General features: G+C 41.3%; 1 protein-coding gene across 1 annotated transcript in view; it reads left to right on the top strand.

Moving 5' to 3' along the window:
* The window catches only part of LOC133267362 (collagen alpha-1(XV) chain-like), a 116,608-nt gene that overhangs the window by 63,073 nt on the left and 40,116 nt on the right, over positions 1–13,419 (top strand). Inside the window, 5 exon segments of the mRNA XM_061449642.1 lie at positions 1,290–1,358; positions 6,258–6,293; positions 9,154–9,216; positions 10,127–10,162; positions 10,258–10,341. Of these exon segments, the coding sequence (XP_061305626.1) occupies positions 1,290–1,358; positions 6,258–6,293; positions 9,154–9,216; positions 10,127–10,162; positions 10,258–10,341 (288 nt within the window).

Below are 13,419 nucleotides of genomic sequence, written 5' to 3'. Positions count from 1 at the left end.
AAAAGTATGAATAATGTTCAGTCTCAGGTGAAATTGCATGAAAGGCCTTGACCTGATGACTCAATGTCTCTCACCATGGTCCTCGAAAGGAAGGGCCTGATTCCAGCTGTGCACTCTTCCTGCTTCCTTAGTTTTTTCAATTCTCATGGGGTTGGTGGGAAAGGGCAAAAGAATAAGATCTCTCTTTTTCACTGGAGTCGGATCAGTTGATGTTTTCCATAACTTTGGCATTAGGTTGTCATTCCATAGCAGCATAATCTGATCTAATTGGTCTTCCACCTTTTCCTTTACACCATCTCCGGAGTGCATGAGATCTGTGATAATGTGAGCCATTTCAAGACACTAGCAAAAAGCTAAGTAGGCAAGGAGTAAAGGATCTCTAAATATGATAAGCTGATACAAGGGCTCATTGTCACTAAGAGGAGGAGATTCTGCTTTGCTCCTACTACCAGCTAAAGCCGTTCTTGGCACAGGCCTGCCATTCATATTCACAAACATCCAGTGTTCCATCAATCAGTACTTCCACACGCCAATTTAATTTACTAACATTTTAGAGAACCATCCCACCCTCAAAAAGTAATGTATTTTTTGCCATTTAAGTGATTAAAAGTGGCTCACAGGAAAGTGAGAGGATTAAACACATGGCACTGATGTTGAAAATTAAGGCTGTATGGCTGTGAGCAGCAAAGTGGAGCAAAGAAAGATTAAGATTTTCCCTTTTCAGAAAAAGGAAACAGTTAAGCCAATGCAGCTGCATTTAAAACTGCAGCTAAAAGCAAGTGAACAGTTTCCTGGTGGCATGGTTCATACAACTGGTTTGAAGTACAGTCTGACAAGTTCTAGATTAAGAATAACACAAGGTATAGGAATATGTGGTGGTGGTGGTGGTGCTGGGAGTAAAACAGATTATTATGGCAGCCTGCAATTTTATTTCTTTGGTTGCTTTGGAACTGGCAGTTCCTGGTTCTTGCATGGGTTGGTAAATTGGCAAGACTGTAGAGACTGGATTTTCTGTAAGCAGGATCAGCATGTCCTTATTGCATTTGAGTGGAGCCTATCTCCAGAATATCATACATTGGTCAAAAAAGGATTCATGAGAGAAGACAACTATATTTTTGTTCAGTATCTTTTCAGCTTTCTACAGGACTCCAGAAAACAGAGCAGCTGGGACAAAACAAACAAACAAACAAACAACCCACAAAAAAAAAAAAAAAAACAACAAAGCAACAAAACCAACAAACAAAGCAACCAAAAGGTAAATTCTCTATCATTTTTTTCTTTTTCATTAGGACATGGAAGGATCAGGTAGCCTTGACCTATTAAGTGAATCCAGAATTCCAGGATCAAGAGGGCCAAAGGTAAGTGGATGCTTTGGAAGAGGGGAACACTTTTTGGTTTTCAAGTTGGTTTTTGTGTCCTGCTCTCTGCTTTTTGGAAACACAGAGCCACAGTCAACTGTAGATTTGGAATCACTGTACTGGATGAAATTGCTCTAGAATAGCATTACAATAACTGTGTCCTCCAAAGAATCTGAATGGTATTTCTCTGATACCTAATTAGCTGATGATTTTTAAATTCTGCTCTGCTGTGTTTCTGGGAGACCAAAGGATGAAATGTTTTTTTTATTATTATTATCTAGCTCTCTATTTCTTGTTTTACCCTAATAGATGCCCTTCTTGTTTTTGAAGATGAATTACATACACTACTGAAATTGAAATGTCATAGTTTAGCAATCAAATGGACATAATCTGAAATGCCACTTTTAAACTAAAGAAATGTTCCCAGTAGTGTGGAAGCAATGTCCTAGAATAAGGGGTGTTTTTTACTCCATCACTGTGTCTTTAGGAGATTTTTGCTAGTGTGGGCTGCTTTAAAACACCAAGTAGGGAATATGTGAATACAATGTGTGAGTTCTTACGAGAACATTTAGATTTATCCTCATTCTCAGCAATAACATCAAAACTGTAGCCTGTGATGCCTTCCCTAAAGCAGGCAATTATCCAGCATTCCTTCTCCCAGAGCTGTCTGCATTGTTCTAGTTTGGTCTTCAGAAGTTCTACCTCTGTGCTCACTCCAAAAGAAAAATTCAGACTTTCAAAGCATAGCTTTGACAGAATGAGTCTTGTTACCTAGACCTGGAGTAAGTGATGATGATGACCTTGGATTATGGTAGATGCCAGACTGAATACTAAGCAACACTGCACTGTCACTGCAAATAAGGCAACCCCTATACTGGAATACATCAGAAAGAGCAGATACAGAGTTATTATTATAGCCCTTTACTCAGGGCTAGTGAGGCTGCATTGCAATACTAAATCCAGGGGTTTTGTACTGCACTTCAAGGTGGACGTGGAGAAGACAGAGACACTGTGTCAAAAAGGAGACAAGGAATGATCCAATAGCTGCTTACAAGTCTTTGATGTTTCATCATATTGCAAGCATGATGAAACCAAACTGCTTCTCATAGTGTCAGATGGTGCAGCAAAAGATAGTGATCACAATTTGCAGCTTGAGAAATTCAGGCCAAACAGTAGAAGAAACCTGTTCACAAGGAGGTTGATGCAGAACCAGGGCACTGTGCCTGGGGAGGTTGTAGGAGCTCTGTTCTTGGAAGTTTTCAAGGCTTTGCTGGACAGAGACATGACTGATCTGATCTAGAGCTGCTGATGGTTCTACTTCAAGGCAGTGATTGGATTAGATTTGCCTCCAGAGACCCTGTACAGCCCTGTCTCTATGATTCCATGAATCATAGAAATCCCAAGAAATTAACTGAATGCAGGAGAGAGGAGTGAGTTTGAGAACGTTTTTGCCATGATTGTTTTAAGTATGAGTAATTCTGAGTCACTAAAGTTATAGCTGACTCAGTATCTTTGAGACCTTTGCCTGCTCATATCTTTCCCTAGGTATTAAAGAAGTGGCACAAGAAATACTTCTGTTACAGAAGTTACAAAATATAGTTCTTTAGCTGAAACAAGCAAGTGTCCAAAACGAGATGTCCAAAACCAGTGCCAAAATTGCACAGTCTGACCTGCCTAAATGCCAGCCTTACTCTCTGTTTTGGTTTTGTAAGAGGCATTGTTTCCAAGTCACTCAGATATAAATACTGAAAAAATGTCTCATTGCAGCTGAACAAAATCCTGGAATTTTGTTTTCCTGTTGCTGCTGAGTCACAAAGTTTCAGTCAGTAAAAAGGGCACATAAGAGCTTTTCTGTAGTTATTAAAATGATTATGCTGTGCATTTTTACTGGTTCTGCATGAAAGTATTATAAGCTGCTTACATCCTATAACAACTCCAGAGGTTGCTGATTGTGTTTGAGTGAATAGAGTGTATCTGCTTCTAAGAAGGCTGTAACTTAAAGCAGCTGCTTGGAAATAAATTACACTTATTTGCATTGCTTTGTATCTGTAGATTTTTTCTATTAATCTTTCATGAGAAAGTAGTGGTCATGTATTGAAGTACCAAACTTATTTTGTCTTCAGGGTTTGCTATCATTTCCAGGGTTTCTGTTATCATTCTTACACAGATCGATGTAAAGTTTTGTTGGTGTTTGGTTTATTAGTGTCTTGTCATCATATTCCAGATGAAGAGAACTCAACCACTCTGTTGAATTATTTTTTCATTCAACTTTCTAAAATGATCAGTAATGAGCTGTTGTTCACTTTACCATCAGAGTCATAATTGTATGCTACAACTGATGTCACCATATAGAGACAAGAGAGGAATTTGCTTCCGCAAATGTTTGTTTCAAGCTGCTTTTAAACCTAGCAAGACAATGCTGTGTTGTCTCGAAACTCGTCACATATCTTAATTTTAGCCAAGGAGGCAAATTAAAAAATTTGTACACCATTGAAAGCAATGGCTTACAACAAATGCACTTGAACAGTTTTATTTCTCGTATTTTCTAAAAATACGCATAGTATGCAGTGACGAGATTAAAGTTGTCTTTGAAAGAAAAAAGATCTTTAGATCTTTGCATGATAATATCGAGCATGGCAATATTTATTAGAACAACAGATCTAAAACAGTGCTCACATTCTATTACTCTCCATTGATGCTACTGGTCTCCAACATTGCTTTTTGGTTTTTGGTTGTGTTTGTGAATTAGGTTTTTTTTCTGAGAAAATTTATTATGAAATGCTACACGGATTTACCAGTAAATTCAATGTAATTTTATAGGGTTTTGTAGGAAGACATGGACAGCGTGGGCCATTAGGACCAAAGGTACCCTGTACAACAAGGAACACCTGAAAGCTAACCTATTTTGCTTTGGCATATATATTTTTTTTATTTCTATATTCCCAGAATTTGCCTTAACAAAACAGCTTTTGTTTAACATTCATATACTGACTAAGTGTAGGACAAATGTTATTCCCATTCACACTGCTTATCCATCCAGAATGTGTATTAATAGAGCTATTTTACATCCACACCAGAATAGTGAGTAAATATCAGCTGAGCCATTACATTCCAAGGCACTTGGTGCTTTTTTGTTAAATTTTCCAAGGACACTTGGCAGTTTCTCTTTGTTGCTTATTTATACATCATTTTGGTTTCTAAGAGGTTACATGTATGCTGTTGGAACAGAAACCTGCAGAAAAAGACCTTCTGGCATAATCCCAGAAAGTGACAGGAATATGTTCTGGAAGATGCTGAGGGAAAGAAGAGACATGCCATGACTGCTATGCCTTGTTTTTTATTTGAGCTCAGAAGTGACTGAATTTTTCCACTTTGATGCTGCTGTTGGTTAAGTAACCCATGAGAAAAAAATGCAGAGATTAAAAAAAAAACAAAAAACCAACAACAAAACAGAAAAAAGAGGGCAAATTCACATCTGGCCAGTCCCGTGTCTAGAGCCTCTATACACCTCAGATTATGGGGCTGAAAAAGTCTCTCTATTGGGTACTACTTCTGCTAATGCTGGAGAACAACATTATTTATGAGTGAAAAATTCAAGTATTTGCACAGCATTTGTTAGTGAATGATACTGCAAAAGTGTGGCTGGAATAGACATGCTCTCCACATGGTGCTGCTCTATGGACATAAGTAGGTGCCAAGTGTCCATGCTGAAAATACATATTTTGTTACAAATTTATTCTCTGCAATTAACTAGAAATTTTGTTTCAAAAATATAGTGCAAATACTGTTTCACAAATACTTCAGAAATGGAGGTAAGCATGATTCCTAGGATTTAGGAACTGTGCTGGAACTGAAAAGGTAGTCATCAGCCTTGGCTAAGAGACTTCACCACCACTTACACTAAGATTTTAGTTGTTTAGTCTTGAGTCATTCATCCCCAAGGTCATGGAGACACAGAAAGGGACACGCTATTGCCTGACATCTTACAAAATCAGGTACACTACAGAAAAATTAATAGGAAGTGTTTACAATACACTACCATTGTCATGGGGATGAATTTTACACCCACTCTTCATGGTTATAAATTACTTCACTAGGCAACAGTGGCAAAACGCAACAACTGTGATCAAATTTTTCTCTCTTTCTTAGCAAGTAGAGTACAGATCCAAATTCTGTTTTCACTATTATTATTATGAAAAACTGGTTTCATTAAAAAACAGTCTACAATCTTCATGAGGTCATGAATATAAGCACTCCTGTCTTTTAGACGGAAATCATTAAGATAACATTCCAGGCAATGGCCATAGCTCCTTGCTGATTCATTCATTTTTATATTCTCTACCTCATATGAAAGAAACTAAATTTTGTGTTCTCTGTCTGTGATGAAATCAAGGAATCATGTCTACTCAGAGCTAGAATACAGCAGGATCAGACCTGAACGTGGAAGACTGCACCACTCACTACATTGCTCATGCTATAACACAGTGGCTGGGTAGATGGGGAGAGCAGTAGTGTGGAGGCTGAGTTAGTTGTGTTGAAGGAAGATGGTGGGTCATTTGTGGAGGCACAAAATAATTGTCATTGGTGGGTGCCACAATGTTACCATCTGCTGATTTCAGACACCAAAGTGAAGATTCAGGCATGTGGCTTGATTGATGCTCAGCAAAAATCACATGTGACAACCAGAAACTAAGATATGGGTGGCAAGTGGGCAATTAAACCTCCCAGAACCAATTCACAAATGTATGCTGAGCATCACTTTTTATCAAAAATATGTCCTACTTTTGCTAATCATTTTACTCAATTCACTCTGTTTGCAAGGAAAGTAATATACATGTTTAAAATCCTTGTGATTACTGTTCATTTTGATATTTGAGCCTTACTGTGTCTCTCTTTCAGGGAGAAAGAGGCAACACTGGCCCACCAGGTTCAAAGGTGGGAAATTTCTTAACTTGATTTAAGGTCTCAGTAATTTCTTCTCAGTTGCCTTTCTTCTCTTAATCTAGTCATGGTATGTTCTGCTGCTTCACTATCCTCTTTGGAAAGACAATTTCCCTAATGTGCATGGAATGTACTTCTCAAGCTGTAGTTTGTATTAGTTGTCTAACTCACCCCATACACCAGTGTGCAACCCAGACCTGCTGCTCTGGACTAGTGCAGCTTCTAGACATGAGACCCTGATTGGCAGAGAAACCTGACAGTTTATACTGCTTTGCACAGTATTAGTACTGAAATGGATGGAGTTGGAGTCCCTTCGTCCCTCTCTTTCTTCTCTGTCATTATGTCTACTCTGGTTTGAACGCTTCTTGAAGTTCCCCAAAGCTTCTGTTTTTATCTGTGCTGCTGTTTGACAGGCTCTGGGTGACTTGTGTGGCTTTTGCAGGCATAAGTCAGCAGAGGGCGATGTGTGACACACAGAAAATTAAACACGAAAAAAAAGTGAAATTAAATTATAAAATAAAATGGAAAGGAAAGAGGAGAGGAGAGGAGAGGAGAGGAGAGGAGAGGAGAGGAGAGGAGAGGAGAGGAGAGGAGAGGAGAGGAGAGGAGAGGAGAGGAGAGGAGAGGAGAGGAGAGGAGAGGAGAGCTTGTTCAATCTGGGGAAGAGAAGGCTGCAGGGAAGCTTTAGGACAGCTTCCAGTATCTAAAGAGGTCTGATAAGAAATCTGGAGAGGGACTTTTGACAAGGACAGGAGGGACAGGACAAGGGGGAATGGCTTTAAACTGACAGAGGGGAGACTGAGATGAGATCTGAGGAAGAAGTTCTTCCCTGTGAGGGTGGTGAGGCCCTGGCACAGGTTGCTCAGAGAAGCTGTGGCTGCCCCATCCCTGGCAGTGTTCAAGGCCAGGCTGGATGGGGCTTTGAGCAACCTGGTCTAGTGGAAGGTGGCCCTGCTCATGGCAGGGTGCTTGGAGCTATCTGATCTTTAAGGGCCCTTTCAATCCAAACCATTCTATGGTTTCATGATTTGGGACAGTACTGAAATTAAGAGTTGCTCTAGGAAACAAGATAAAAGCAATTATGAATCTACCCTTTTGCTTGCTGAATGTCTACTTCAATTTCATCATAGTCTTCTAGCAACATCTGCTTTTTATTTAAAAAAAAACAAAAAACAAAAAACCACAACAATAAAATAATGTAGCAGGACTCTGTTTCCATAAATTCCATCTGGTGTACATATTTTGATTATTGCCATTTCACAGAGGTATTTGTCAGCATGATCATTAAAAGCTGATGTATAGGACGGTGGTTTCATTCTTTTTATTTTATTTGAGACTACAGATTATATTCTTAATTATTATGCAAACGAGTGTTTTCTTCTCGTTCTAGTTATTACTGTTGATGTGACATAAATTTCACATGTATATGTTGTAAGCGACTACAGCGCTATTAAAAACAATCCATCTCTTCAATCTTCAGATTAAAAATGTATCTTAGTTCTCTTACATTTGAGCAAATAGCTACATTCTTACAATATGGAGGGAGTTAGAAATAAGGATGTCTCTGCTACATTGTTTATAGTAAAACATCCTGCCTATCCTGAGTCTTTGCTTCCAAATTAAATTTCATTAGGAAAATCAACTGGTGAAGTTATTCAGTATTTATAATAGTAGGAAGCTGATCTACAGGCACCAACATGCCTGAAATGACAGTATTCTTTTGCAGAAATGCTGGTGGTTCGAGGTTATTTCCTTTGCTCAATTACATTTGCTGCACATAGATATATATAATTTCCTACGAGCACTGGAGAGAATTAAGTCCCAAGTACCATTTTTACTAGTCACGTAGGTGCCCAAATACTTGTACTTGTGTAAGTGCCTAAATCTATTAGCATTCAGAGATGCCTTTTTTCCTGCACATGTCTATAAAATGAAAACTGAAGTACTTCAGAAATTATGTTATATTGATGAACTGTTTATTCCTGAACCACATGCTTTGCTGATCACAGACAAAAATAGAAATAACAGTGAGAATATCCTTTTAGACATATTAAATCTTTTATGCTAATGCTTCTGTAGAATGGCATGAGAGAGGATTTTGCATCCTATGAAGTGTTAATTTGAATTTCTTCTATCACACCAGAAATGCAGCAGAGAATACCATTTGACTTTGGATTCTTTGCAACTTTGTTGTTCTTTAAGACACTTCTGTAAAGTATTAGATAATTCTCAAAGGTTTTATTGGGTCACATCCTTCCATACATCCCTGTATCCTGCCTCCAACAGTGTCAAAAGCATAATCAATTTGAGCAGTTGCTTAGATGTAATTTGACCTTATAAAAGGGCAAGTACTATATCATAGTTCTCCTGACTTCAACAATTTGTGGTTCAGGGACTTTCTCAGCAAGAAATGATTTCTGAACCATAACTGGATCTCTAACTCTTAAAGTAGAGCAGGGGCAATCAAACATTTTTGCTTCACATAGCAACTCCCATCTACATTCAATGACTCTGTCTCCTCTTCGTCCAGCCTGAGAGTACATAACTGAAGGGTAGAAATAACCCATTAAATGTATCTTGGGGGAAAGCAACAGAATTCACTCTTTTGCTAAGCAGAGGCGGGAACACTGGAGAATGATTAAAGAGGCATTAAAAACATGCTATGAAGAGGGGGAAACAGCAGGAGTGAGCCAGCAGGTGACTAATGAGATGGTGCTGACTCTATAGAGGCCCCTGCAAACCCACCTCCTAGTTCATTCAGAAACATACTGTGTCCCTCCCAAAAGTGGCAGCCTTCTGCTTGAATTAAACTGAATATAATTTGGAGAGAATAATAGTAAATTTCTTGTTGCAGGGAATGCCAGGTACAGACGGAAAACCAGGCTTTCCTGGCACTGCTGGACATCCTGGAGATGTGGTGAGTAGGGCTATCATAATCTGTGATTACGTAACACGCAGTGGCACTGAAATCTATGTCTTTAGGATCAGCGGGAGCCCTAACAGCGCTTGCCAGCAGGATGTGCAGAGAAGGGCCTGGGTTTGTCCTACTTAACCTGGAGCAGTTACCTCAGACACCAAATACAAGAACAGAGTGTTCCTTGTCTTGTCTCCTTCACCAGTCAGAAGTGATACGGGCTTCTCCAGAGGCTAGTTCTGATTCTTCAATGCTCCTTTTGCCTTTAATTATGCAGATATCAGCTCTGCTTTTAATTAAAGGGAAGCCAACAGGCTCATAAGTGATTTTAATTTATTTCTCATGCTTAAGATCTGTGAGGATTACAGAGCTCTTTGGCTGTGAAGTCCCAAGGCTCATCCCCTGACACATTCCTCTCACTGGTGCCAGATAAACTGTGTATGTCCCCAGCACAGAGTTCTGTTGTTCAATGAGGGGCTGATTAAGCTTAGAAATAACCTGCCTGAAAATGACTGTTCAGCTCACCTGTGTTCCCTTTCCCGGTTCATTGAGCAATACCAGACAGAACTGTGGTGATCAATGTTGAAAAAGGAGGAGCAGCCAGGCATGGCAGTGCAGTGCAGGGAAGGAAAAGCTTGTTGAATTAATCCCCAACTAATGAAATATTGTGTGCCCATTTGCTTCTGGTCATCTGTGAACTCTTGTCAAATGTGCTGGGAAATACTTTTTAACATCAGATCCTCAGAGGATGTGAGTTGAAACCAGCTGGCCCCATCTGTGGTTTGAGTGAGGCCCTGGGGACTGAGCCTTCTATACCTGCATTTTACTGATGTGCTTTTTTGAAGCTGAAGAAAGCACATATTTACAATTTTTCCTTTTAAATCACTTAGCTCATTTTTCTAATCCAATGCAGGGTCCAAAAGGAGAGAAGGGTGACCCAGGACCTCAGGTGAGACTGTGTGGATTTCATTCCTTCTGAGAAACATATGTTAAAAGTAATACTTAGTGAATGCTTTTTTCCCATTTTTAATGTTTTTGAAATAGGGTGTACCAGGACAGGATGGGAACAGTATCGTGGGCCCGCCTGGACCACCAGGACCACCAGGACCAATCATAGCTATACCTGAGGTGTGTTCGTCAAGAATTAAAGTCTCTGTAGCTCATCTTACAGGGAAGAGGGCACAAATGGCTAACAAACTGGAAAATTTGTTCAGGTCATGAGTCTACTCCTTATAACAAGAATATCTCAATATATCTCTATACCAAGTGGATTTGTTCTGAAAAGACAGGAAGGCACACTGGTGAAGAGCTTGCATGAAGAGCTTGCATAGAAGAATTACAAGGTCACAGTGAGAGCTTCTCTCCAGGTGATTCTGCAGGAGTTGTGAACATCAAACGAAAAATAAAGAGAAATACAAACTGCGAAAGTTTGACAAAGCAAGGTACCTGAGACATAGCAGTATTTAGGAGAGAGACACGTTGTGTTTTCTGACAGGTGTCCACTATACAAACCAGAGCATTGACTCTGGTGTGGAAGCAACAGCCAAAAGTACCTAAGCATAAAATGCTAGAAGCTCATAAAAACTGTCCAGTATCCTTTAGCTGTATGTATATTTTCAGTCAGTTTTGTTCTGTGTACATCATTTACAAAACCAATACGAGTTAGCAATAGTATTAGCTAGTCTAGTAGGCTAGAGATTAAAAGGAATCCCATTTCAAACTCACAAGAAAAATCTTTGTAACTGGCATATGACATGAAAATCTGGAGAAACTAAGTTGCTGCAAGAAATTCCTCACCTCTGAGAGCTGAAGGTGCCTAAAACAACCAGATGCACCCGCAGGAATGCATATAACCATAGAATCATAGAATAGTTAGGGTTGGAAAGGACCTTAAGAACATCAAGTTCCAACCCCCCTGCCATGGGCAGGGACACCTCACACTAAACCATATCACCCAAGGCTTTGTCCAACCTGGTCTTGAACACTGCCAGGGATGAAGCATTCACAACCTCCCTGGGCAACCTATTCCAGTGCCTCACCACCCTTACAGTAAAAAAATTTCCTCCTTACATCCAATCTAAACTTCCCCTGTTTAAGTTTTAACCCCTTACCCCTTGTTCTATCACTACAGTTTCTAATGAAGAGTCCCTCCCCCACATCCCTATAGGCCACCTTCAGATACTGGAAGGCTACTATGAGGTCTCCACGCAGCCTCTTCTTCTCCAGGCTGAACAGCCCCAACTTCCTCAGCCTGTCTTCATACAGGAGGTGCTCCAGTGCCCTGATCATCCTCGTGGCCCTTCTCTGGACTTGTTCCAACAGTCCCATGTCCTTTTTATGTTGAGGACACCAGAACTGCACACAATACTCCAGGTGAGGTCTCACAACAGCAGAGTAAAGGGGCAGGATCACCTCCTTCGACCTGCTGGTCACGCTCCTTTTGATGCAGCCCAGGATACGGTTGGCTTTCTGGGCTGCAAGCGCACACTCAAGCCGGCTCATGTTCGTTTTCTCATGAAGGACCTACCCGACCTGGAAGAGGTCCAGGAGACCTGTGTGGCTAAATAGGGAATTGCTGGGTATGCTCAAGTGGAAGAGGAGAGTTTACAGGCCATGGAAGGAGGGGCTGGCCACTTGGGAGGAATATAAGGCTGCTGCTAGAGGATGTAGGAAGGCAGCTAGGATGACTAAGGCCTCCTTAGAATTAAACCTGGCGAGAAGGGTCAAGGACAGCAAAAAGAGCTTTTTCAAATACATGGCAGATAAAACTAACACCAGAGGAAATGTAGGCCCACTGATGAACGGGATGGGTGCCCTGGTGACAGAAGATACAGAGATGGCAGAGTTACTGAATGCCTTCTTTGTCTCTGTCTACTCTGCTGCAGGCAGTCCTGAAGAGCCCTGTACCCCTGAGACCTTAGATGAAGTCAGGTCGACGGAGCGGTTTGCCTTAGTCGATGAGGAATGGGTTAGAGACCAGTTGAGCAATCTGGACATCCATAAATCCATGGGTCCAGATGAGATGCACCCGCGGGTGCTGAGGGAACTGGCAGAAGTCATTGCTAGACCACTCTCCATCATCTTTACCAAGTCTTGGGAAACGGGAGAGGTGCCTGAGGACTGGAGGAAAGCAAATGTCACTCCAGTCTTCAAAAAGGGCAAGAAGGAGGACCCGGGTAACTATAGACCGGTCAGCCTCACCTCCATCCCTGGGAAAGTGATGGAACACCTTATCCTTGGTGCCATCTTAAGGCATATCAAGGATAAGAGGGTTATGAGGGGCAGTCAACATGGCTTCACCAGGGGGAAATCATGTTTGACCAATCTCTTAGCCTTTTATGAGGAAATAACACGGTGAATGGATGATGGCAGAGCGGTGGATGTGGTCTACCTTGACTTCAGCAAAGCATTTGACACAGTCTCCCACAGCATCCTCACAGCTAAAATGAGGAAGTGTGGTCTGGATGATCAGGTAGTGAGGTGGACTGCGAACTGGCTGAAGGAGAGAAGCCAGAGAGTTGTAGTCTATGGGGCTGAGTCTAGTTGGAGGCCTGTAACTAGTGGAGTGCCTCAAGGGTCAGTACTGGGACCGGTATTATTTAATATATTCATCAATGATTTAGATGAGGGAATTGAGTGTACTATCAGCAAGTTTGCTGATGACACTAAGCTGGGAGGAGTGGCTGACACGCCAGAAGGCTGTGCTGCCATCCAGCGAGACCTGGATAGGCTGGAGAGTTGGGCAGGGAGTAACTTGATGAAATATAACAAGGGAAAGTGTAGAGTCCTGCATCTGGGCAGGAACAACACCAGGTTCCAGTATAGGTTGGGAAACGACCTGTTAGAGAGCAGTGTAGGGGAGAGGGACCTGGGGGTCCTAGTGGACAACAGGATGACCATGAGCCAACACTGTGCCCTTGTGTCTAAGAAGGCCAATGGCATCCTGGGGTGTATTAGAAGGGGGGTGGTTAGTAGGTCGAGAGAGGTCCTCCTTCCCCTCTACTCTGCCCTGGTGAGACCGCATCTGGAATATTGTGTCCAGTTCTGGGCCCCTCAGTTCAAGAAGGACAGGGAGCTGCTGGAGAGAGTCCAGCGCAGGGCAACTAAGATGATTAAGGGAGTGGAGCATCTCCCTTATGAGGAAAGACTGAGGGAGCTGGGTCTCTATAGTTTAGAGAAGAGGAGACTGAGGGGTGACCTTATTAG

Source organism: Pezoporus flaviventris, unplaced genomic scaffold (genome assembly GCF_033815535.1).
Source record: "Pezoporus flaviventris isolate CSIRO_AGI_PZ_B2104156 unplaced genomic scaffold, CSIRO_AGI_Pfla_v1 ptg000007l, whole genome shotgun sequence".
NCBI lineage: Eukaryota > Metazoa > Chordata > Aves > Psittaciformes > Psittacidae > Pezoporus > Pezoporus flaviventris.
Note: the sequence above shows the minus strand (reverse complement) of the source record. Positions and strands in the feature narration are given on the sequence as shown.